The sequence below is a fragment of the Eleutherodactylus coqui genome, chromosome 4 (assembly GCF_035609145.1).
Source record: "Eleutherodactylus coqui strain aEleCoq1 chromosome 4, aEleCoq1.hap1, whole genome shotgun sequence".
Lineage (NCBI taxonomy): Eukaryota > Metazoa > Chordata > Amphibia > Anura > Eleutherodactylidae > Eleutherodactylus > Eleutherodactylus coqui.
This window is the reverse complement of record NC_089840.1, coordinates 134,806,267-134,833,065: the sequence shown is the minus strand read 5'-3', so window position 1 is coordinate 134,833,065 and position 26,799 is coordinate 134,806,267. Positions and strand designations below refer to the sequence as shown.

At 44.9% G+C, this 26,799-nt stretch overlaps 1 protein-coding gene across 3 annotated transcripts in view; it reads left to right on the top strand.

The window, feature by feature from the left end:
* The window catches only part of PIK3C2B (phosphatidylinositol-4-phosphate 3-kinase catalytic subunit type 2 beta), a 125,112-nt gene that overhangs the window by 70,680 nt on the left and 27,633 nt on the right, over positions 1-26,799 (top strand). For all 3 annotated transcript variants that reach the window (XM_066600142.1, XM_066600143.1, XM_066600145.1), the window contains 8 exons: positions 9,045-9,187; positions 19,474-19,662; positions 20,267-20,360; positions 20,444-20,538; positions 22,159-22,339; positions 22,459-22,566; positions 23,253-23,345; positions 25,156-25,285. In XM_066600142.1, the coding sequence (XP_066456239.1) occupies positions 9,045-9,187; positions 19,474-19,662; positions 20,267-20,360; positions 20,444-20,538; positions 22,159-22,339; positions 22,459-22,566; positions 23,253-23,345; positions 25,156-25,285 (1,033 nt within the window). The remainder of the gene's footprint in view (positions 1-9,044; positions 9,188-19,473; positions 19,663-20,266; positions 20,361-20,443; positions 20,539-22,158; positions 22,340-22,458; positions 22,567-23,252; positions 23,346-25,155; positions 25,286-26,799) is intronic.

Here is a 26,799-nt window from a genome sequence, read left to right as displayed (position 1 = left end):
ATTTATCCCCAGGACTGTGACTGTAACAAGGGGGTGTCCTCTATGTCTAGAGGAAAGAAGGTTTCCACACAAACGTAGAGGGGGGGGGGGGGTTCTTTACTGTAAGAGCAGTGAGACTTTGGAACTCTCTGCCTGAGGACATGGCGATGGTGAACTTACGAAGTGAGGAGAAGAGGGGCCTGGATGCCTTTCTTGAGCGATACAATATTATATGTTATAGTCTCTGATTATTCAGAAGGGTTGGTGGTCTGGGATTATCCTGATTGCCAGATTGGAGTCAGGAAGGAATTTTTCCCCTTAAATGTGGAAAATTGGCTTCTACTTCATTGCTGTTTTTTCACAAACAGTTCCACACGTGTCCACCGGCTTTTTCTGGTATTACATCTCATCCCTATTCAACTGAATGGAGCTGAACTGCAATACGAGACAAAGGCCATGGACAGCCGAGTGGCGCTGTTTCTGGAAAAAAAAATTTTTTTTTAATCTCTAGTCTTGGAAAAACCACTTTAAATCCTTTCAGATAGACCAAAAAATGTATTCCTGTTTCAAACACATCAGCCAGTGACTAGAAAGACCGTCACTTGGTCTGATAAACAGGCCTGCATAGGAGCCTGATTCTTTTACCCCTACTCTGTCTACAAACTGTGTTTCCCTTCTTCATTATTTCGTCTTAATTAGAGATGAGCGAACGTGTTCGTCCGAGCTTGATATTCGTGCGAATATTAGGGTGTTTGGGATGTTCGTTATTCGTAACGAACACCATGCGGTGTTCTGGTTACTTTCACTTCCTTCCCTGAGACGTTTGCGCGCTTTTCTGGCCAATTGAAAGACAGGGAAGGCATTACAACTTCCCCCTGCGTCGTTCAAGCCCTATACCACCCCCCTGCTGTGAGTGGCTGGGGAGATCAGGTGTCCGCCTAATATAAAAGTCGGCCCCTCCCGCGGCTCGCCTCAGATGCCTGGTGAGTTAGATGAGGGACAGTGCTGTTTGTACCGGAGCTGCTGTAGGGAAAGAATTGGTAGTTAGTGTAGGCTTCAAGACCCCCCAAAGGTCCTTATTAGGGCCACTGATAGCTGTGTGTTGGCTGCTGTTAGTGGCAATTTATTTTTTTTTCTCAAAATCGCCTCTGCAGAGCGTTGCACCCGGCATTAGGGACAGAAGTGTTGCATAGGCAGGGAGAGTGTTAGGAGTGAGTGTAGCCTTCAAGAACCTCAACGGTCCTTTCTAGGGCCATATTTAAGCGTGTGCAGTACTGTGCTGGCTGCTGTTAGCTGTGCTGCATATTTTTTTTCTTCTCAAAATCGCCTCTGCAGAGCATTGCACCCTCCATTGATACTGCAGGGAAAGAATTGTGTAGGCAGGGCCACAACACAGTCATTATTCATTGAATATACGCAGTGCTGCCTTTTGCTTGTAAAACAACTGAAAAAAATTGTATTTGTCCAGCCTCTGTCCGTCCTAAGGGCTGTGGACACGTGTGAGCTGCGTGAACAACGTTGAAAAATCAGACGCACCCAGCTACGCTTTACTGCTGGCTTCGCCATTTGCTTTCCTTAATTGGGAAAAAAATACCTGCTCTGCCAGAGTTATAATAACTCTGCTACCCTCACGTTCTGTGACACATTAGCAGGGACACAGCACAGTTATTAAACTTCTCATGTTCATTGAATATACGCAGTGCTGCCTTTTGGTGGAAAAAAACTGAAAACAAATCTATTTGTCCAGCCTCTGTCCGTCCTAAGGGCTGTGGACACGTGTGAGCTGCGTGAACAACGTTGAAAAATCAGACGCACCCAGCTACGCTTTACTGCTGGCTTCGCCATTTGCTTTCCTTAATTGGGAAAAAAAATACCTGCTCTGCCAGAGTTATAATAACTCTGCTACCCTCACGTTCTGTGACACATTAGCAGGGACACAGCACAGTTATTAAACTTAGATTATTCATTCACTAGAGGCAGTGGGGCCTTTCGTTTTCCAAAAAGGGAAAAAATTATATTTGGCCTGCAGTCTTGCGCCAATTTATTTCCTGCCTGTGAAATCAAATCACTGGTAATACAGCATGCTGAGGGGTAGGGGTAGGCCTAGAGGACGTGGACGCGGAGGGCCAAGTCAGGGTGTGGGCACAGGCCGAGCTTCTGATCCCGGTGTGTCGCAGCCGACTGCTGCGCGATTAGGAGAGAGGCACGTTTCTGGCGTCCCCACATTCATCGCCCAATTAATGGGTCCACGGGGGAGACGGTTATTAGAAAATGAGCAGTGTGAGCATGTCCTGTCCTGGATGGCAGAAAGTGCTTCGAGCAACCTATCGTCAACACGCAGTTCTGCGCCGTCCACTGCTGCAAATCCGAATCCTCTGTCTGCTGCTCCTCCTTCCTCCCAGCCTCCTCACTCCACTACAATGACACCTGCTCAGGAGCGGGAACACTCCCAGGAACTGTTCTCGGGCCCCTGCTTAGATTGGGTAGCAGCGGTTCCTCTCCCACCAGAGGAGTTTATCGTCACTGATGCCCAACCATTCGAAAGTTCCCGGGGTCCGGGGGAAGAGGCTGGGGACTTAAGCCAACTGTCTCAACAACTTTCTGTGGGTGAGGAGGACGATGACGATCAGACACAGTTGTCTTGCAGTGAGGTAGTAGTAAGGGCAGTAAGTCCGAGGGAGCAGCGCACAGAGGATTCGGAGGAAGAGCAGCAGGACGATGAGGTGACTGACCCCACCTGGTGTGCAACGCTTACTCAGGAGGACAGGTCTTCAGAGGGGGAGTCAAGGGCATCAGCAGGGCAGGTTGCAAGAGGCAGTGCGGTGGCCAGGGGTAGAGGCAGGGCCAGACCGAATAATCCACCAAGTGTTTCCCAAAGCGCCCCCTCGCGCCATGCCACCCTGCAGAGGCCGAGGTGCTCTAAGGTCTGGCAGTTTTTCACAGAGACGCCTGACGACCGACGAACAGTGGTGTGCAACCTTTGTTGCGCAAAGCTCAGCCGGGGAGCCAACACCAACAGCCTCACCACCACCACCATGCGCAGACATATGATGGCCAAGCACCCCACAAGGTGGGACGAAGGCCGTTCAGCGCCTCCGGTTTGCACCCCTGCCTCTCCCCCTGTGCCCCACCCTGCCACTGAGATGCAACCCCCCTCTCAGGACACAGGCACTACCGCCTCATGGCCCTCACCCACACCCTCATCTCCGCTGTCCTCGGCCCCATCCAGCAGTGTAGTTCAGCGCACCGTTCAGCCGTCGCATGCGCAAGTGTTCGAGCGCAAGCGCAAGTACGCCGCCACGCACCCGCACGCTCAAACGTTAACCGTCCGCATAGCAAAATTCATCAGCCTTGAGATGCTGCCGTATAGGGTTGTGGAAACTGAGTCCTTCAAAAGTATCATAGAGGCGGCGGCCCCGCGCTACTCAGTTCCCAGTCGCCACTACTTTTCCCGATGTGCCGTCCCAGCCCTGCACGACCACGTCTCCCGCAACATTGTACGCGCCATCACTAACGCGGTTACTGCCACGGTCCACTTAACTACGGACACGTGGACAAGCACAGGCGGGCAGGGCCACTACATCTCCCTGACGGCACATTGGGTGAATTTAGTGGAGGCTGGGACAGAGTCAGAGCCTGGGACCGCTCACGTCCTACCCACCCCCAGAATTGCGGGCCCCAGCTCGGTGCTGGTATCTGCGGAGGTGTATGCTTCCTCCACTAAAGCACCCTCCTCCTCCTCCTCCTCCTCCTCCTCCTCCTCCTCTGTCTCGCAATCAAGATGTGTTAGCAGCAGCATGTCGCCAGCAGTCGGTGTCGCGCGGTGTGGCAGCACAGCGGTGGGCAAGCGTCAGCAGGCCGTGCTGAAACTACTCAGCTTAGGCGTTAAGAGGCACACGGCCCACGAACTGCTGCAGGGTCTGACACAGCAGACCGACAGCTGGCTTGCGCCGCTGAGCCTCCAACCGGGCATGGTCGTGTGTGACAACGGCCGTAACCTGGTGGCGGCTCTGCAGCTCGGCAGCCTCACGCACGTGCCATGCCTGGCCCACGTCTTTAATTTGGTGGTTCAGCGCTTTCTGAAAAGCTACCCACGCTTGTCAGACCTGCTCGTAAAGGCGCGCCGGCTCTGCGCACATTTCCGCAAGTCCCACATGGACGCTGCCACCCTGCGCACCCTGCAACATCACTTTAAGCTGCCAGTGCACCGACTGCTGTGCGACGTGCCCACACGGTGGAACTCTACGCTCCACATGTTGGCCAGGCTCTATGAACAACGTAGAGCTATAGTCGAATACCAACTCCAACATGGGCGGCGCAGTGGGAGTCAGCCTCCTCAATTCCTTTCAGAAGAGTGGGCCTGGTTGGCTGACATCTGCCATGTCCTTGGTAATTTTGAGGAGTCTACCCAGGTGGTGAGCGGCGATGCTACAATCATTAGCGTCACCATTCCTCTGCTATGCATCTTGAGAAATTCCCTGCAAACCATAAAGGCAGCTGCTTTGCGCTCGGAAACGGGGGCGGGGGAAGACAGTATGCCGCTGGATAGTCAGGCACCCTCCTGTCTATTTCTCAGCGCGTACAGGAGGAGGAGGAGGAGCATGAGGAGGATGAGGAGGAGGGGGAAGAGACAGCTTGGCCCGCTGCTGACGGTACACCGGCTGATTGCCTGTCATCCTTTCAGCGTGTATGGCCTGAGGAGGAGGAGGAGGAGGATCCTGAAAGTGATCTTCCTAGTGAAGACAGCCATGTGTTGCGTACAGGTACCCTGGCACACATGGCTGACTTCATGTTAGGATGCCTTTCTCGTGACCCTCGCGTTGCACGCATTCTGGCCACGACGGATTACTGGGTGTACACACTGCTCGATCCACGGTATAAGGAGAACCTGCCCACTCTGATTCCCGAAGAGGAAAGGGGTTCGAGAGTGTTGCTATACCACAGGACCCTTGCGGACAAGCTGATGGTAAAATTCCCAGCCGACAGCGCTAGTGGCAGAAGGCGCAGTACCGAGGGCAAGGTAGCAGGGGATGTGCGTAGATCGAGCAGCATGTACATCCCAGGCAGTGCAACAGTCTTTAAGGGCCTGGCCAGCTTTATGGCTCCCCACCAAGACTGTGTCACCGCTCCCCAGTCACGGCTGAGTCGGCGGGAGCACTGTAAAAGGATGGTGAGGGAGTACGTAGCGGATCGCACGACCATCCTCGGTGATGCCTCTGCCCCCTACAACTACTGGGTGTCGAAGCTGGGCACGTGGCCTGAACTAGCGCTGTATGCCCTGGAGGTGCTTGCTTGTCCTGCGGCTAGCGTCTTGTCGGAGAGGGTGTTTAGTGCGGCTGGGGGAATCATCACAGATAAGCGTAGCCGCTTGTCAACCGACAGTGCCGACAGGCTAACACTCATCAAGATGAACAAAGGCTGGATTTCCCCAGACTTCTGTTCTCCACCAGCGGACAGCAGCGATACGTAAGCAATACGTAGGCTGCACCCGCGGATGGAAGCTACGTTCTCTCTCACCATCCAAAACGGGGACATTTCTGCTTCATCAATCTGTGTCTAATATTCCTCCTCCTCCTCCTCCTCCTGCTCCTACTCCTGAAACCTCACGTAATCACGCTGAACGGGCAATTTTTCTTAGGGCCACAAGGCTCACTCAGATAATTTTTCTGAACAATTTTTATAAGTTTCAATGCGCTTAAAAGCGTTGGAACTTTAACTTGAACCAATTTTTCGTTACACTGGGCTGCCTCCAGGCCTAGTTACCACTTAAGCCACATTAACCAAAGCGATTCACCTGCCATCTTGGTTGGGCATGGCCAATTTTTACTGAGGTACATTAGTACTGTTGGTACACCAAATTTTTGGGGCCCTCACCTACAGTGTAATCATAGCAATTTGTATGTTCTTCGCCTGCACTCATGGTACAGAAAGGTGTGTGGGGTTGGCCTACACTTTTTAGCTACATAAATGTAACTTGGGCCTTGGCTATACTAAGGCTACTGAAATGGAACTAAGACTGCGCTCCCGCTATACTGCTGCTTCGGAATTGTTACTGGGGCCTGTCTTGAGTGCTACTATTGCTGACATGGAACGAAGACTGCGCTCCCGCTATACTGCTGGTTCGGAATTGTTACTGGGGCCTGTCTTGAGTGCTACTATTGCTGACATGGAACGAAGACTGCGCTCCTCCTATAATGCTGCTAGTGATATGTTAGTGGGGCCTGTCCTAATGCTACGGCTGAAATGTTACGAATTCTGGCCTCTGCCTATACCGCTGCTAATGGTATGTCTCTGGGGTGTGGAAACAGAGGCTTCCCAAAGACATGATGGCGGCGAGGCCATTTCCCACCAACGCGGTTACTGTAAAGGTGCATATAACCACGGACACGTGGAGAGGACACGTAGTGCCTCAAAAACATCCCCCTCCTCCTCCAACAGGGAAAACATTCTTGGCAAATGTCTTTGCATTGGTTCGTCTGGTGGCAGTCCAAGAATTTCACCTTTACCGACACAACGAGAGCCCCCACACCATCCCCCCGCCACGGCCCACTTAATCCTGGCCGCATTCCGAAAACCAACAAAATACAACCGTGCTACTAGGTCCGCAGTCACCACCACATTACCACCAACGCGGTTACTGTTAAGGTACATATTACCAGTCTGACTGGGGCATGCAGACACCTTGACAGAATGAATAGTGTGTGGCACATAGGTTCCCCATTGCTATGCCCACGTGTGCAGCTCCTGATGGCGGTGGCACAGGATTCTATTTCTCATTGCTTCTGTACAGCATTGTGGGCTATCGCCCCGCCCATTTTAAAGAGGGCCGCTGCCTAGCCATGCCAACCCTCTGGAGTGTGTGCCTGCGGTTCCTCCTCATGGCAGACGCACTTCTAAATAGACATGAGTGTGGCGTGGCATGAGGGCAGCTGAAGGCTGCGCAGGGACACTTTGGTGTGCGCTGTGGGGGAGAGGGGGGGCGGTTGGTCAGCATGTAACCCAGGAGAAGTGGCAGCGGACTGTCATCCAGGCAGTGATTGTGCTTTGTTGTAGCTAGTGTGGTGCTTAGCAAAGGTATGCCATGCTAATGAGGGCTTTTCAGAAGTAAAAGTTGTTGGGAGGGGGGGGGGGGGGGCCCACTCTTGCCGGTATTGTGGCTTAATAGTGGGACCTGGGAACTTGAGATGCAGCCCAACATGTAGCCCCTAGCCTGCCCTATCCGTTTCTGTGTCATTCCCATCACTTTCTTGAATTGCCCAGATTTTCACACATGAAAACCTTAGCGAGCATCGGCGAAATACAAAAATGCTCTGGTCGCCCATTGACTTCAATGGGGTTCGTTGTTCGAAACGAACCCTCGAACATAGCGGGAAGTTCGTTCCGAATAACGAACACCCGAACATTTTGGTGTTCGCTCATCTCTAGTCTTAATCCTTTTTACCAGACATTCTGACTACTACTGAAATTACTCCGCAAAAACATCTTTCACCTCCATACGGTGTAACAGGAACTGTAGGGCCAAACAAGCCTATTCAGAATGTAACTACTGACCAATCCTATACATTGGAGTCCATAATATGAGGGTCCAGCTTGTCCATGGCTTTAGTTCAAGAACTATTATACCTTTCTACCACTTATTATCCCCACCCTGAAAATACCTGTTGGCACCGGCCCCTCGTGTATAGGTCGGGGCTAGAATAAAGGCTGCATGTGCCACGTCCTCCACTCTTTGGATTTGGAAATAAAGCAGCAATTCCCTGGATTAAGAAAAAGGGAAAAAGAATGAATATAAAACAGCTGCTAATGTTGCTTTTGCCAGGAAACTGAGAGCGAAAGAACTTTTGAGTTTAATAATGGAGCATTCTTTTTTCTTTTGTGAAACCTAGACTTTTCTTACCAGTCTGTCCTCCTTTAACCACTGAATTGCTGGTGTAAGGTAGCAAATTCTCTGTCTTATTTTAGGGTGTAATCCCATTAAAATTTGAGGAAATATTGGGTGCAACTATTTGGGTAAGAAAGGATCAGGAGCCTTCAGACACAAATTGTGGAGTAGAATTTTGGGGGGAAAAAATGGCCAGGAAGGATTATTTCTCCTGAAAATTGAATTATTACAGATGGCATTAAATACAGTACTATTATACAAGAAAAGCAATAATGAGGAAATGGACAAGTCGGTCAAGACTGAACTTTATGGTTCAAAAGATATTTTATTAGAGAGCTACATGAACATTTTACATCATGTTAATAGAATATACCCTATTGGAATGAAAATATATTTTCTATATGGTCCATGAAAAGTAGCTGTCCCCTTTTATTCTTTATATCTGAAACAAAGGTTTCTTACCGCAAATTGAGTGGTCTGAGACTTTAACTCTGTGGTTTACCAGAATTTGGAAAAAGAGGAGTAATGGAGATAGGAAGCCGAAAAGAGGAAGAATAGGAAAGAAAGGAGAGAGAGTGAGGAAAAAATAACATATGTGACAGCAAGAGAGATCTACCCATAGCTTAATGTATACCTTGTATCATAGAATAATTATAAAGTTAGGAAGTTACAACAGCAGTAAGAAACCAAGCATTTAGGCGAGGAGATCAGCGAAACATGAACCGGGATGCCAAAATGGTGTAGAAGCTAGAGTATTTATCCTCATTAGCGCTCAGCTCTTCTATATACATCTTGGAATCTAGAGTTTCCAGTCACATCCATCTTATTGGGGGTGATGGTGATTTCTGAAGTTTAGGGATAATCTGACCAAGAAGAAAAATCTGAGAAAACTTTTATTTTAACTTTAGTGAGTCATAGATAGAAGGGCTATTTCCGGAGAGAAAGAAACTGAAGTTTTGTATATCATATTATACAAGATATTTACTTCCTGTCATAGGGGAGAGATTAAGGAGCAGGACTACCAAATATGTGTGATGGTTCACGACTGAATTTTAGTGGTAGCAATAGATGATGATGATATATTAACCTGCTAGCATTTATATGGGAATATTGTGCGCCGGAGAAAAAATTCAACAATGCAGCTTTACCAGATCTTCTCACAACTATTCTGTCTCTGTTGCAGATTGATTTTCCTACGTCTGCTTTTGATGTTAAATTCACAAAACCAGAAGGTGAAGCTTTTAGTCCCAGATACGATATTTCTAGCTTGTCAGAGGAAGACAAAGGCAAGTTACGGGAGGCCATGCAGAAGGAGTCTTTATACTGGTAAGTTCCAGGGTCCCAAAGTGATGAGAAAATTCTCTGTGTATGTGGTGAATATATCTGCTATTGCCCTTTAAAAAAATGATGAAAAAAAGTCTCCCCTCCTCGGACACCTAGTTATAGAAGGTGGAGGGAGACTGTGAGAAAGCTTGGAGAGGAGAGGATGTGTCGGGTCTCCTGGGTCTTAGTACATACCAGAATTCCAGATAGCGTAAGAATGCTGGAGCATCTTTTCTTAGAACTATATTCCTCTGTTATTTCTCCTGGGCAGAAGTCCCAATACATATTTTCCAGAACTGTAAAAATATTCCTCGCAGCAGTTTTGAAGGAGGAGTACGCAATTAGCAATAATGCATACTAACACTACATAGGATGTATTCCATCATGCAACCTATCACTCATGCTTATCACATGCTAGATGGTACATGACTGCTGCAAGCAATCTCTGGCCTTAGCACCGGAGTCCAAAGGTTGGCTACAAGTGCCATCTGGCCTGTGACCGCACTACCCAAAAGAGAGCAGAGCTGAGCAGCGGGGAGTGCGAGGGGCGAGGATCTTGTTTGTTTATTTTACCGCAAACACATGCCAGGATCAGTCTCCTGAGTAGAAATATGCATGAAGCTGACTTCAAAGTGTAATTTTGCTTGTGCAGGCATCAGTGTCGCCTGTAGAGGTGTTATTGTGACATCAGCTCCTGGGATTGTATGAATATATTAACAAATGGTTATTACCATTACTATTGGCAGTGGGGCGGGGCGTGTCCCTACACAATCTGACAGTGTTCAATAGTGTAGAATATAATTTTTCCTTTTTTAGGTGGAAGTATTCTTTACAATAGCAGCCTCTCAATTTTGGATTTCTCTTTTATCTACCAATCCATGTCTCTTAAATGATTATTCCCATCTTACGAAGTGATGATATCTCGCTTGGAATGTGCCATCAGTTTGATTGGTGGTGGTCTGAATTCTGTGACCTCCCCCCCATCGATCTTAAGAATGATGGGCTGTAGCACTGGCTAAGCGCTACATCCCCTTCACTATTTTTACATACACAATGGTCTCCACCTACCTGCAGCGCCATTCAAATGAAATCATTTGCTGCAATCACTTAATTCATAGGATCACTTGCTGTCCCAGAGGTTGGACCTTTACTAGTCATAAAGTGATCTCATATTTTAGCCATATGCCATCACTTTGGAAGACTGAATTAAGCCTTGGAAGGATTTGCCTTGTCAGAAACCATCCTTCCCAGAAGGAGTTGTCAGAAAGGAATGAAACAGCTGTAGGTGAATATAACTATGGGAAGTTTAATTTCCATCAAACTACTAACGACCACTTGTCAGTGAGTATATATGTGAGTGCTTTTCATGCTCCGCCCCTGATGTCATCACTCTGCCCTCTGACGTTATCACTCTGCCCTCTGTTGAGGTCATCGAAGGTCCCACAACATAAATAAAACAGCCTGACCAACAGAAGAATCACAGAGTTAGGGCTCTTGAAAAGGGGAGGACATAATTAACAAAATGATAATACAACTAAGCCGTTATCTCAGACACAACTCAGCAGTCCTGACAGAAGACACCAAGCTACCCCCACCACAGAGATCCGGTGGGCAAAAGGACCTGTGGTGACGTCACTGCTGTGGTAGGAGCTATTCTGCAGTTTGGTAGAAAGTACTGTATGTGGGTTCTTATCGCTCCGTCCCCTGGTGCAGTCATCACAGGTCCTACAGGATATACAAAACACAGAGACCGACTTACAGAAGAACAACACAGTTGCAGCTCTTGAAAAGGAGAGGACAAAAATAACACAATAAGAATACAACTAAGCTGTTATTGTCTCAGCGTCCTGATAGAAGACACCGACTTACCACCACCACAGAGATCCAGTGAACTAAAAGACTTGCGGTAATGGCGCTGCTATGGGAGGAGCCAAGCTGTGTTTGTCTTGTGTGGGAATCAATATGGATGTAGTAGAGCTGTGTGTGTAATGTGTGGGGATCATAATGGATGTACCATGTAGCAGAGCTGCGGGCGTGCTGTGTAATGTGTGGGGTCAGGATGGATGTAGTAGAGCTGTGTGCGTATTGTGCTGTGTGTGTAATGTGTGGGAATCAAGATGGGTGTAGTAGAGTGTTGTGTGTGTGATGTGTGGGGATCATAATGGATGTTGCAGAGCTGTGTGGCGCATCGCGCCACCAGAAACACTGGTAATATGATTTCCTAATAATTACTAGTAAGTCATCTATGCAGTAGTAAGTTTTACTGCACCATTTGTTGAGTGTATAGAAATGTACACCCATTGTCAACAACAATCTGTCCCCTAGAAGGAGTTGTTGGATCCGAATAACACTTTCACTTGTGTGATTGTAACATTGATGTAAGTAAGTGATTACAATATCAGAGCAAAAGGATAATTTATTGTGGAGAACTGACCCCTTGTAGAGAGGCTCTAGTACATGTTCTACCGCATCCAGTTTGGATAAAAGATGTGATACGGGTGGACATGGAGGCTCTAGTACCCTGTTGTACTGCCTCTAGCTTAGATGCAAGATGTGATACAGACATGCAAAGAAGCTCTAGTACCTTGTTGTACTGCCTTTAGCTTGGATACAAGATGTGAAACGGGCAGGCATGGAGGCTCTAGTACCTTGTACTGCCTCTAGCTTGGATACAAGATATGATACGGGCAGGTATGGAGGCTCTAGTACCCTGTATTGCCTCTAGTTTGGATACAAGATGTGATATGGGTGGGCATGGAGGCTCTAGTACCCTGATGTACCGCCTCTAGCTTGGATACCAGATGTGATACGGGCCGCATGGAGGCTCTTGTACCCTGATGTACCGCCTCTAGCTTGTAAGTAAGATGTGATACGGGTGGGCATGGAGGCTCTAGTACCCTGTGGGGCCACCTGTAGCTTGGATACAAGATGTGATACAGGCTGGAATAGAGTCTCTAGTACCCTGTTGTACCGCTTCTAGCTTGAATACAAGTTGTGTTATGGGAAAGGAGGTTCTGTATGGTATTCTGTGGCATATCTCTTCATATCTTCTGTAACTGAGCCTCTAGATCGTGCAAACTCATAGGTTGTTGAAATTGGCATTGCAGATGGTCCCATATATGTTTTATTCTGAGGCATTCTGTCACACTGTTGTGTGTGCCGCTGAGTATTATCCGAAAATACCTCTTGGAAGCCACCATGAGAGGAACACATGTGGCTGCAAGGTGTCCTGAACATATCACTGAGCTGTCATTGTCCCTTATACCACTACTAGGGGTGACCGACAGTTGTATTTGTTGGTCTGCAGACCATCACACCAACAGTCAGGTCAGTGTGCTGCTCCACAGCAAAGGCAGGATTGAGGTGCTCGACCCTATGTTTGCTAAACCTAGATTTGCTGTTGAACACAACCCGGTTTCACTCTGTAGCAGTCCAGTTTTCTCATTCCACTGCAAACAGAGGTGGGTGGGTTGCAAAGGCCGTACTTGTAATGGGTGCTGTGAGACCAAATGTCCTTTAGCCAAGTGCCTAGAAATGGTTCCGACAGACATGTGGGCCTGTAATGATCGTGCCGCCTGTCTCTAGATAGTGGACAACAAACTAATTGGAACTGCTCGAACTGTCGGACGATTCTCTCTACTGGGGGTCTGTCGAGGGTGTCCTGAGCCCGGCCACCTTATGTGCTCTCACACATCCACTAGTCCCAACATCTCCTAACAGTCTGGTCAGAACGGCCCACTGGGGGACAATTCATCGATACGACCACCAAGCTTCTCGCATCCCAATAATGCGCCCCTCTCAGACTCTGGTAACGGGGTGACATCTCTTCCCTGCGTCGTAGAGGCGTCTAGTGACCAACAAGCTCTACACAAGCGGAAGAAGAGGCCACTACACACAAGGAGCCTCTAAGAGCCTTTTATAGGCCAAGGGGGAACCACTTTTAGGGTCTCAGGTGACAAGACCGTTCATCTAATCACACCACAACTCTCATCATTTACATATCTGCCTGAGATGGAACTGCAGGACGAGTTTTACAGTAAAATGACAACTTATAGGGGCGCGTTTGTTTTGACAGTGTATTTCAGTGAGAAACTAAGTGTGGTGTCTGCTGAGTATATCTAATAAGAATGTAAGGGCTGGGCAGCACAAACCATGTAAAATTCAGAAGTCTGTTAGTTTTAGCAGCCCGAAAGGTTTGTGCTTCTCTAGACTAGAAATGTACAAGCTTATATTATAAAGACGTGCATTTTAGGTATTCCCAGAAATCCATTCTATCATCTCATCAAAAGAAGTCACTAGGAAGTACAATGGTGGGAATTTACTAAAGACTGCTGATCTTTTGCCAGTCTTAATCAGCAATGAGCCAGGAAAGATGTGCCAATTTCATTAAGAGGTGAATGTCTATTATTAAGTTTGACTTATTCTTGACTGTTCATGCACCAGGAATGCAAACCTATGCCAGCTATAAGCTGGCATAGATTTGCACTATAATTTACGCTAGTTTCTTGCATAAAATATGGTAAATCTGGTGGGTCATAAGAGGCCTCATCGCTTCCTCAAGCCATGTCAACTTTTCCAAAGTGGCAACAGAAGTGCAAAAAGTCTTAAGTATTACATATGCCATAGCTTGTGCCTTTTTTAATTCCACAATTATGGCACACAGCCCTCAATAAATTTCTCCCAAAGTTCATGCCTATTGACATACTATATGTAGAATGTCTATGGACCACATAGTAATTGTTGATCTGCTCTCTAACATGCCTTCTCTGTGTCTGAAACAGAATATTTCAAAAACTGAATTTGTGTTTACATCATGTACTGACCTACCTAAACCTGATATTTCCATTTCAACATGTGGTGCTATCATAACTCCTACCTGCTGGTTTGGGGTCATATTTGATACTGATCTTTTCTTCTCTCTGTATTCAATGACTTGCTTACTGATGTCACCTTCACATCGAAAAAACAACCAACCTATGTCCTTTTCTTACTGTAGAAACAGTAAAAATTCTAATTGTTGCCTTGATCCATTCTTGCCTTGATTACTATAACTTGCTACTGATCGGCCTCTCTGCCCCGCCCAATAAGCTCTCCCCTTTCCATTCTATCTTGAATGTATCTTCTAGGCTTCCCTTTTTGTCCAGTTGCTATACAAATGCCACCACCCTGTGCCAGTCTTACACCGATGCACCCACTGTGTTCCAGTCACTGCACTGGTAACTTATCCACTATAGAGTGCAATTTAAACTTACTTCCTTCCGTAAAGCTCTCCATCTCCTCTCCTCCCTCATTTCTGTTTACCACCCTACCCATGCTCTGCCCATTCTGTTAATGATGAAGTGCCGCTTTTTTCCAAACCTCCCACTCCTGAGTTGCACCCACAGTTCTAAATACACCCTAAAACATATCCCTTTAGGGAAGCCTATTGCATTCCCTATTTATCCCTCATTGCATTTGACCACAGTCCTATAATCCCTGTATCAACGTTTTGAAAGTTCCTGCCTAACTCCAAGCCCCGGACTAACAACCTCGCTAGTTAATTAATATCTATATCTCGTAATACCATAGGACTCTAGAAAGATGTCTAGCCCCTCTTAAACTCCTCTATCGATTTTTGCTATTGCCACATCCTCAGGCAGAGAGTTCCATAGTCTCACTGCTCTTACAGTAAAGAATCCCCTTCTGTGTTAATGATGGAACCTTCCTTCCTCTAATTGTAGAGGATGCCCTCTTGTTACCATCGCAGTCCTGGGTATAAACAGATCATGGGAGAGATCCTTGTATTGTCCCCTCATGTATTTATACATAGTTATTTGATCACCCCATAACCGTCTTTTTTTCCAGGGTGAATTATCCCAATTTTGATAGCCTCTCTAATCATCTGATTTATTAGTTATTCTGCAGAGGTATTTATAAAAGATATTTGAAATGATGCTAGAACATGCATTGTAAATAATTATAATTCATTTATTATCATTAGTCATTAAAAACTCAGCAAGTGCTGTGGTATCTCTTTAGAAGCAGGACTTTTCTCAGGCCAATTTGAAGCGGTTACTCGTAAGACCTCAGTAAATGTCCTTCGAAAATGGACTTGCATTCCTGTGATAGAAACAATCCTAATATCTGAATATGTGCTAAGGAAAGACAGAGAAATGGAGAAGAGCAGGTTACAAGACAAGATGGAGAATAGAAAATATTATGGCTTCTCTCACAGGAGTGAGGGCCCTTTTCCACAAGTGCTTACAATCCATGAGGGGTTTGATGCATGAGGCAGCAGTACATGTTATGTTTGGTGGTCCGGCCATCTTTTATATCAATAAAGCTGTGCCACCTCTCACCAGGTGGCATCTGCGTATGTACATGTATGAGATGGCTGGACTATTGTACAGAACAAGCACTTTTACGCCTGGCACTCCTATTTCCTCATTGTAGTCGTCTACTTTCTCATGGCGGTTTCTTCCAACAGCCATTGGACAACATTGGCTCTATGCTTTTGTTTCTATGCAATATAATTCCCCTAATAGCTACAATGCCCCCATGACTGTCAAATTCCCCCTGGCCCATCTGCTCAGGCTGCACTTACCATTCGCATAAGGTGGGCTGTTTCTTGTTTGTCAGTTACTTTTATAAAGCGAAATACCCTTGGCCTAAGGTTATTGCTGCTATTACTGCTAGTGTGCAATTGCCAGCGTTGGTTGCTGACCTGGAGTTTCTAGGCCACCAGGCATGTTCTCCCGGTTTAACCACAGGTGTAACGGTGCCACTGCTCATAACCCTGCGTCATGTTTCTTGGTTTTACGTTTCTACTTATTTTCTTGCATTTGAAGATGGCACTAGAGTTCAATCTATCCCTTAAGAAGATGGTCTATTATAAATAGTTTTTTTCCCTACTTGTTAAAGGGAATATCATCAGAAAATGTGATATTGTATACATTTAGTTTTTATTTGGTGATTTTTATTTTATTTTTTTATGTTTATTTTTTATTTTTGATGTCACGATCTGCGTTTCAAAATATGCTGCGGTATTCACACTGACCAGAGCCTAATAGTTTGATGCTTCCTGATCTGTGGAGAAAACATTTCAGCAGTCACCTCATTATTACTACAATGGAAAGTGACATCTATATGTAAATACCATAGTACGCACAATTCACAATAGGTGATTGTCACAACTCACCTCTTCTCCCTCCCTATACAATGACCTCTGCAGAGGTCACAGAACATGTCTAGAACAGTCTCCCTTATAAGTCAATGCGTGGGCTCTTGACCATTGTATGAATGTCCATGAAGCTTTTGTAATGCATCTCTAAAAGCTGCTTTACATTTCAGTTCAGCCAAGATGGCTGCCCCCATAGTCACGTACAATCAATAGAATAAAAAAGTTTCAATCAGAACATTTAAAATGGATTACAAAAATGAAATACATTTCACTATCTTGTTTTAACTAGTAAGTAAATACATAGGAGGTGCATTCCCTTTAAAGGGGTTTTCCAACTTTGAGCTGTTGATGGCCTGACTTTAGGATAGGTCATAAATAGTTAATTTGCAGTGGTCCGCGAACTACCCAGCTGTTTGCCGGGCATAGTCAGTGTAAAGAGCCAGAAGCAGACCATGCCATACACTTTGCAGCAGCCTGGGTTGTTGGTATTGCAGGCACTGTTCCTATTGAATTCAATGCAAATTATTTTGTGGCCATTAATTCAGTGGAAACAATGCCTGAAATACCAGCCCAGGCTGCTGCAAAGTGTATGGAAGGTCCGCTTCTGGCTCTGTACAGTGACTGTTCCCAATGAACAGCTGAGGATAGGTCCTCAAAGCCCAGTGCATCCGCTGGGCCTGGCCTAAAATAAAAAGATGGCATACACGTTTGTGCTATAGCCCTGGGATGCAGCTGAGAGCCGGTGTTGGCGGCAACTTATAGATAAACTGCCTGGCGGAAGTCAGGTGTCCGCTGCAGCCAATCAGAGGCCTCAGTGTCCCCATACAAACTCCTGGTAAGTATGTACGGTGACGGTGAGGCCTTTGATATCAGCGGTGGCTCTCAGCTGCAACCTTGCCCTCTTCTTCCCCCCCTAATTTTAGGCCAGCGACAGCAAGTGGACGGGGTTTTGTTGTAATGACAAAACTCCTTTAAGAACTTTCTTTTCCACTTTCATAGTTGAACATTAAGCTCCAATTATTACCACCGACTACCTGTAGTATCACATGAAGCAGATCCTATTTCTTATCACCCTGAGCTCTGACATGTTCTATTGTTATCATGCAATTGCTGCCTATTCACGATCTCCACAACAGTCTACTTCCAGCTCCTTTGCAAATGTCCCCAAACTCCGGCTGTAGATGTCAAAACCGTTGATAACATGTCATGGGTGTGATCCGTGTGTTCCACATGCTCCCATGCATGGTGCAGCTGTCTCATGGTAACCCAATACGAGGGTCGGCCTGGGAATATAGCAAGAAAAAGGGGCTCTAACAAGGTTTCACAAAGACTTTGCCTTGTGACTGCTTAACCTGTCATTTGAGACTCCTAGGATACTGAGACTCACAAGTGATAGCTCAGACTTCTAGTCTCCAAGAAGCTTTGTTCCACGTTTGCTTGTAGTTACTCAGGTTTTATATTGTAATATTGATTTCCTTTCTGGTTTCTCATTCGAATGCACCAGCTAAACCATTTACTTGCATAATTTACTAAAAGAAATAATTGTTTTAATTAGAAATATTTAAAATGTGGTTAAGAGGATGGTCTGTAAGTGACTGTCTTGTGAGCTCCACTGCACCTGTCCACGTGAGAAGAGCTCATCCGGCTGGAGCGTAATCCGGTCCTGCGCTGCCCTCTAGTGACTGTAGTACTGCACTCTATATAATCGCAGGAATCCAAAGGGAATGGGATGATTCTATGATATTCACATTTAGGGGGAGATTTACCACACCAGGCTAATACTAGAATACGTTGGAGCAAGGTGCACCAAATTTATAAGGACAGGCACGCACTTTAAGACTTTTGACAGATCTTTGGTTGTTTGTGTGCCGGAAATGAATCCTTTGCTTGGTATGATGAGATGTAAATTTGCATTGTGATTTCTGCCATATATTGTTGCAAATTAAAGTAAATCTGTTTGTCAGCAAGAGGCAAAACTGCACCCACTTTTCTTGTTACTTTGTATAAAGTATCAGGTAAACTATAGAAAAGCAAAAGTGTCTGTCTGTGCCTCTCCGCAGTAATTCTGTTTTTTTTCTCCTCTTCTATATTGTTTTAAGTGATTTCCCCCCCCCCCCCCCCCCCCATATGCAATGTTTATTTCTACCATAGATCTCAATGGAGCCCATCCGCGCTAAACTAGAGCACGTTGCGATTTTTTTTCTTTCCTTCAGCTCGTGAAATCCACAATTCCTACCCCCACCATTGAAAGTTCATGCCTTTCAATAGCCACATATTACAGTGTATCGTTCGCGTGGGTGCCAATCGCGGAATCTGCTCGTGGAGGTTGGCCTAAGGGTCTGTTTACACCAAACGATTGTAGTTTTAATGAGCGAGTGATGTCAGAGTTCAGTGGTTAGCTCAGGCAGATACATCGTTGGCTCATTTAAACAAGAAGTCATTAATTCATTCACATTCGTTGTGTAAGTGAGAACGACTGAACGGGCGCCGTTTCAATTTAACGATATGTGAGCAAACCAACAGCGTTTTTGTTTGTTTTTTTTTTTCCCCTTCTAGTCCTGCATAAAATGGACGAACAAAAAGTGAACGTCGTTGGCTGCGTTCAGACTGAACAATTATATTTCACTTCCGCTCTTTTGAACGATTTTTTGAATCCTAATCATTGCATCTAAAAGGCCCTTCAGCTGTATCGATGAGCATGCTGTGACAACACTCGCTGCCATACATTCCTGTGCTGCATGCTTGAATGATCATGCCCTTAGCCTGATTTATACCAAACCAAAACCTTTTGGCGTCTGCTCTGGCGGTCTGCGTCATTTTAATAGAAGAAGATTCGTAAGCTGTGTGATTATAAAATGTGGGACACCTACAACTTTATGGCATGTATATCGGGACTATAGGTTGGTTGTATATATGTAGGGTGAACTTCCTCTTGGTTTGGTCAGTGTTTTAGTTGATCTGTGGACAGTTTGTCTGAAATCTCTGCTATTAAACACGCCTCCTATGAAGGCAGTCCGGATGATTCATTCAATCGTGCTTAATCTACATCCAGCAGCATTAAATGCCGCTGTTGCTTTACTGTACTATATTAGGGATTTTTCACCTTTTTTTTTTTTTTTAAACCTTTCAGGTTGACAGATGCCGATAAGCGGAAACTGTGGGAGATGCGGTATTACTGCCACTCGGAGATTAGCTCTCTACCACTGTTACTGGCTAGCGCACCAAGTTGGCAGTGGTCATGCCTTCCAGACATTTATGCATTACTGGGTCAATGGACTCACATGAAACATCAGGATGCGCTGGGACTCCTTCACGCCACGTAAGTACTTGCTGCAGAGGATGTTGGCTGGGGGGTGGGTTGTTATGGTCATAAAACTTTGGTAACTTTCCACTTGTCAGTCCCCTTGTGAGACTTCTCAGGATGACCATCTTGTTCTCTGTTGATGATATGGGGACAGCCTAGGGAAGCGATTCAGGTAATATACTATAGAACGGTTAATTCCATGAGTGTATATATAATATATATATGTATGTATGTATGAGCTTTTCATGACCTTTCTGTTAAATTAATGTGTTCTTGCCTATTGGTAGTGGTTGATACTGTTAGGCATTCATTTAATATAGCAATCACCCATAAGTTATAGACTTCGGGTTAATGGATACATCAGGAAAAGCTAATGACCTACATATGTATCTGGTGCAATAAGATGGCTTCCATAGGCTAGCATGCTTATATTTAACACTGGGCTCGATGTTTAATTGGCAGTATTCTGATGTATACTAGCCAGACAGAGGCCAAAAAGACTTGATCTTTCTAATGGACTAACCTGCATGTCATTGGCTTTCCCGGCTTATCGGGTAAAAGTAAATAAGAAAAAAAAAAAATGCTGTCACTAAAATCGGTCATGCATGTTATTAAACAGCTTCCCTGATCAAGAAGTAAGACGGACAGCGGTACAGTGGATTGATACCATATCCGATGCTGAGCTTCTGGATTACTTGCCGCAGCTTGTACAGGTGAGGATATACTGTAGAATAAAATTCACTGGAAGAAGGGCTTTTTATTTTTTGCTCATCGACCCTCTATCATCCCTTCACAGGCATTGAAATATGAGTGCTATCTGGATAGCCCGCTTGTCAGGTTCCTACTGAAAAGAGCCATCTGTGACTTAAGAATAACTCACTACTTTTTCTGGCAAGTATCGTCTAACTGTATATAGATTGGTATCTAAATATAATTTCTTGTACTTCTGCATCTGTTTGCCATTCACTTACTGTATATACCGGCGTATAAGACGACTTTTGAACCCCGAAAAATCTGCTCTGAAGTCGGGGGTCGTCTTATGCGCCGGTAATACAAAAAAAAAAAGTGTAGAAAAAAAATCATTACTCACCTCCCCCGGCGTTCTGTCGCGCTCCGGCAGGATGTCGCTCGCTCCTTGTCCCCGGCGCAGCATTGCTTTCTGAATGCGGGGCTTGAAATCCCTGCCTCCAGAAAGCTAATACACACGCCGTCAGCCAGTTACAGCCATTCAATGACAGCATTGAATGGCTGTGATTGGCTGAAGGCGCACGTGTGTTAGCAATCACACCCATTCAATGATGTCATTGAATAGTGTGATTGGCTGAAGCCACGTGTGTTTTAGCCAATCACAGCCATTCAATGATGTCATTGAATGGCTGTAACTGGCTGACGGCGTGTGTATTAGCTTTCTGGAGGCGGGGATTTCAAGCCCCGCATTCAGAAAGCAATGCTGCGCCGGGGACGAGGAGCGAGCGATATCCTGCCGGAGCGTGACAGAACGCCGGGGAAGGTGAGTAATGATTTTTTTTTTTCTCCACTGTATTACCGGCGTATAAGGTGAAAGTTGGGGGGTCGTCTTATACGCCCCGTCGCCTATATACGCCGGTATATACGGTATGTATATTCACCTTTAATTTCTTATTACTGTGTGTGTGTGTATGTATATAATATAAGTATATAATGCACTACAGCTCATTAATTTCCATACAGATAAGGCCAATAACATGCAGGACAAACGCGATACTACTGGTTGTTGGATACATGACATACGAGCTCAAAAATAATGCGTAGAGAAACGTCCACGAGCATTTATACAAGTATATGGAGAATTGCATACGGACATAAAGGCATAGCTGCCAAGCCCTGCATCGTGAACCCTAGACAGCCCTGCAAGATAGCAGTGAAGCACAATGCACATATCACAAACCCCATGAATTGAGCAGAAGGGGGAAAAAATAAACTTTTTTGATAGGTTTCAGTTTTGCTCGTTCTAATTAACTGGCAGCATCTGCAGCCTGAACCTTTAGCAGAAATACACTCCATATCAAAATTCAGGCATCAATACACAGCACAGTGAAAAAACTCATATAGGATGTAGTGGCCAATATTCATGAGCTGCAACTAGCCCCACCTAATCCACCCTCCAGCCACTGATTGACAGCGGTCTGCCTATTACTGTGTATAGAGAGAGCTACCAATCATTGGTTGGTTGAGCGGGGTGGGTGTGGCTAGCCTGCAGCTCATGAATATTGAGGACTAGTTCTGGGTCTGGCTGCTACTAATAAAATGCAAGTTTCTCCTAAACTACTGCACAGATACATAAGACCAACCTGTCACTTTAATCAGCATGACAGTCACCACCTAATGCTGCCATCAGAGGGGACTGCAACAAGTTGGCGACAGATTTCCTTTAACTAGTTATGCAGTGCCTGGTGCAAAGATCACAGACAAGAAATTGCAACAACAAGGAATGCTGGGAGATGTTAATCAAGATTGATATGTCTTCAACAGGCTGCTAAAGGACTGCCTGAAGGACTCGCAGTTCAGCATTCGCTATCAGTACTTGCTCGCCGCCCTGCTGTGCTGTTGTGGGAAAGGTCTGAGAGAGGAGTTTGACCGTCAGTGTTGGCTGGTGAACACACTGACTAAATTGGCGCAGAAGGTTCGAGAGGGAGCCCCTTCATCCAGACCTGTAAGTGTCAGAATTAATTCCTGGTTAATTGTTTCCAGGCTAGTCATGTGACGTGAGCAGAGTCTTTTCAGTTTCTTATTTTATAGTAATAATTTTACTATATCTGATTCTTTATTAAGGAAATCCTGAAAAATGGGTTAGAAGATGTCAAGCAGTTCTTTGTTCTAAATGGATCATGTCGGCTCCCACTAAGCCCCAGCCTTCTTGTTAAAGGGATTGTGCCTCAGGTATGTTTCCATATCTTTAGTCATGTAGGTCAGTGAGCAATTAGATGTAGACCATGTCACATGAATCATGTTCATCCATTGATGAGTGCGGTTTGTGCACACATCGTTACCCAGGCATCCTTGATGTTGCTTCATGGAGCTTAGGATACACAGGTTCTTTACTTCTGGTTGTGAGCTGTTAAATGTATTAATAATACTACTAGAATATTTTGGATTGCTTGCAACTGTACCACCTTCAGGAGCTATGGTGTATTGCATAAGTATTCATCACCCTCCACCTCCGGGTGTTTCCTTGTTTATTGCATTACAACATGGAATTAAAATGGATTTTAATTTAGATTTTATGTAGAGTAATTGGATAAGTTTAATAATAATGCTGCCAGTTATTAGGGCTCGTTCACTGGCCACCGTGCTGGGAGAGTGTTGGCCGTACAGTCACTGGTATTGCTCATTCCAGTAAAAAAAAAAATAGGATTGAAAACCGATCTGCAGGATCCTTTTTATCCCCATAGGGGACCAATGCATTTGGTTGTGGAGCCCTTCTAAAGTGTCAGGACTTCAGATTATAATCTAACATATATGCCCAGCTTCAGGGAAAGTCCTTTATAAAGACCGTTACGGAATAGAATTCATCTGTCAAAAAGTAGTTTAAATCTGTAATTAACCAAACGCTTGTGTTTCACCAGGGCTGCTCACACTTCAACTCCAACGCCGTGCCGCTGAAACTTACTTTCCAGAATGTCGATCCACTGGGGGAGAATATACCCATTATTTTCAAGGTACAGAAAGTAATGGGGAAAATGAAGAAGGAAGAGTTTCTTCTAAGATTAAGATCTTTATGTCACTGGCATACAAGATGTATAGCCCTACAGGCACTCTGTCTGAAGAGTTAGTGTCCGAATAGCGTTTGAACGAGCAAATGTCGTCCGTTCACTCGGGCAGGCTGTTTACACAGGCATATAATACCATTGGCTCACTCAAACAAGAAATCATTCAGTTCTTCACAGTATAAGTGACTGAGAGGGACTGAACAATTGGTTTTTAAAGCGAACGACTAGTGAACGAGCCAACAATGATTTTTATGCCTGCAGAAAATGAACGAAAAGTGATTATCATTCTGGCGTTGGCTTGAGTTTACACTGAACAATTACTGTTCATTTTCATCTGTTTGCACAATCTTTTCAATAATTGTTCAGTCTAAAAGCGCCTTATCTCTCAATCCCAGTTTGCAGGTTTACACTGGATGTTCGTATGGTATAGGCGATTTGTCCTCCTGTAGGTGTAGATGATTGTCACAGAGCTGACAGACTCGTCACATTCATCATTTTTTTGCAAACATTTTCAATGAGAAAGAAATCGGTCACGTTGAAAAGTTCTCACATTCCAAGGAGCTCCTGTTTTACCAAGCTTATTTGATTTTCAAAAAAAAAAGCTATTTTATTTTCTGCTGCCATCTTCTTTTTTTTATTTTTTCATCGACCTAGTTGTGTGGTCCTTAAGGGATTAATACATCATATGGTACATTTGGAATTTTTTTTTTTTATTAGGGTTGGAGAAACGCAAGACTAAAAGATGGCAGCGTCCTCAAAGGGGCCAAATGTCACACTGTTGTGCACCTGCTGACATGTATCTTTTAGAATCCTGCATTTCCTTATTGTGGTTACACAGAAGGTTCCTTGTGTTGCTACAACATTGTAGATGGAGAATGTTTGCTGTCGCTGCTTGCCAACTCTGACTAACTGGAATTTTACCATTACGGTTTCCTTATTGAGGGAAGTAATGGTTATTTGAATTCTATGAACTTCCTCGTTTGTACATAGTTGTGTTATTCAATGCAGTTTGTTGCAAGGACATGTCATGGGGGTTACTATGGATGTGGCTACACTAATTATGTGTAGGGGTTTCATTTTTTTCAAGATTTAAAGCCTTGTATAAATGGGAAAAAAAGTTTTTTGTTTTTTTTCAGTTAAACCTTTTAGATACCTTGGTCAGCAATGACTGCAGCATCTGCAGGGTTAAGTAGCGTAGAGGAATGATTAGATGAGCAGGTCCCCATCATTTCACTCCTTTTCTGGAAAAATAAACCCATATGTGACAATTGGAGAGCAAATATGCTTTCTCAATGATATACTGTATATCTCCTCCGGGACAAGGAGATATGCAGAAGCATCACAGTGCTTCTCTGCTGCTGACTGGTTTCCCCACCCCTCTTACTCCACCCTTCACCCCGTTACTTTGCCCCCCCCCCCCCCTTTCCCCCAACATTGACTTAAAAAGCTGTAAGTTCAGTATTCCCAACTCCACTTCCAACAGTTGTAGCTTCGGTTCTGTTTAGTGTCATTTTAAAGGCAAGATTCTTGGCTTTTAAATGACAGTCTTGGAGGCCCTGACAGAACCAGATCTACAGACGTTAAAATTAGAATGAGTTCTGTTCGTCCAAAACTGTAATGTCCATTTCCTGCTTCCTAAACTGCTGAGGGGTTCATAAATTCCCCCATAGAATTGAATTTGAGTAGCGGAGGGGGACAAGTCTGGACCATATCCTACCATCAAGTTCACATTAATTTACAGTCTTGTCTTCTTCACCAGTGCGGTGATGACCTCCGACAGGACATGTTGACCTTGCAGATGATCCGCATCATGAATAAAATCTGGATACAAGAGGGGTTAGACATGCGCATGGTGATCTTCCGCTGCTTTTCCACGGGACGAGGGAGAGGTAGGTGTAATACTTATTTTAAAGTTGTTGAAAAATTTGCACCTCCTGAACTGTCTCATAAATTCTTACTACATGAAATATACATTTTATTATGTTTATATGTCACCAATGTGAGAAATGCAATTTAATGATGAGAAATCAAAGCGACAAGCAGAGAGTAGCGTGCAATATGTAACATCCGGTAGCTCAAGATGTAGGGTTGTGGTTCTATTTGCTACATAACCCTCGAGAAAATGTCCTCATTGGAGGTGCTACCATTAAAGGGACACCCCAGCCGCTTGCCCAGCTAAGGGTTTACCAGCTTTTGAATTTCAGAGTATCCCTAAACGCCTAGGCACATTGCTTCATCACATGGTTTGTCAAGGAGTTGTTATAGAGTAATCTTGTAGCTAAGGGAGCTTTTGCAGTGAGATCCCACCCTGGGGTTAACAAAATACCGAAAATGATATTAAGAAACTCCCAAATAGAACTATTGACCCGCATTAGAATTCCATCCAGTTTTGTTATATGTAGAGTAAAGAATAGCGCAGTCAACATGGTGTCTGTTGCATCTGTTGCAATGCAAGGGACAGGTTCCCTTCAGGGATTCCATTTTACTGTCATTTTCAGTATTTTGTGACAGAACCTTGAGACTGAATTCCACAGCTTAGTCAATAAAACTCTGGGAATGTGCGCCCCAAGACAACAGTGGCAGTGAGCCTCACATTGGTGATACTTCTCACAACTGTTGCTAATGTGTTTATAAAGTTTTTTACATAGTAATAAAGTTTTCTTAGTTTTCTAATCACTTTGTTACCGAAGGTACATATATTATTTATTAATATAGTATGTTAGGCTGAAAAAGGACATATGTCCTTCTAGTATAGCCTATTCTTCCCCCCTTCCCCCCTCCTTAGTGTTAACCCAGAGGGTGGCAAAACCCCCCAATGAAGTAGAAGCCAATTTTCTCCATTTCAGGTGAAAAAAATTCCTTCCTGACTCCAATCTGGCAATCAGAATAATCCCCGGATCACCGACCCTTCTGAAGTAATCGGTGATATAACATGCAATATTGTATCGCTCAAGAAAGGCATCTCAGCCCCGCTTATACTCTGTTATTGGGTTCGCTATCACTGTGTCCTCAGGCAAGAGAGTACCATAGATTTACTGCTCTTGCAGTAAAGAACCCCCTTTTATGTCAGTGTAGAAACCTTCTTTCCTCTAGTTGTAGAGGGCGCCCCCTTGTTACAGTCCTGGGTATAAGTAGATGGGAGATATCTCTGTATTGTCCCCTGATATATTTATACATAGTTATCAGATCGCCCCTCAGCTGTCTTTTTTCTAATCCCAATTGTGATAACCTTTCTGGGTATTGTAGTCCGCCCATTCCATTTATTACCTTACTTGTAGCCTTTGAATCCGCTCAAGCTCTGATTGTCCTTCTTGAGTAGCGGTGCCCGAAACTGTCCACAATATTCCATGTTTGGTCTGACAAGTGACTTGTAAAGAGGAAGAACAATGTTCTTGTCATGTGC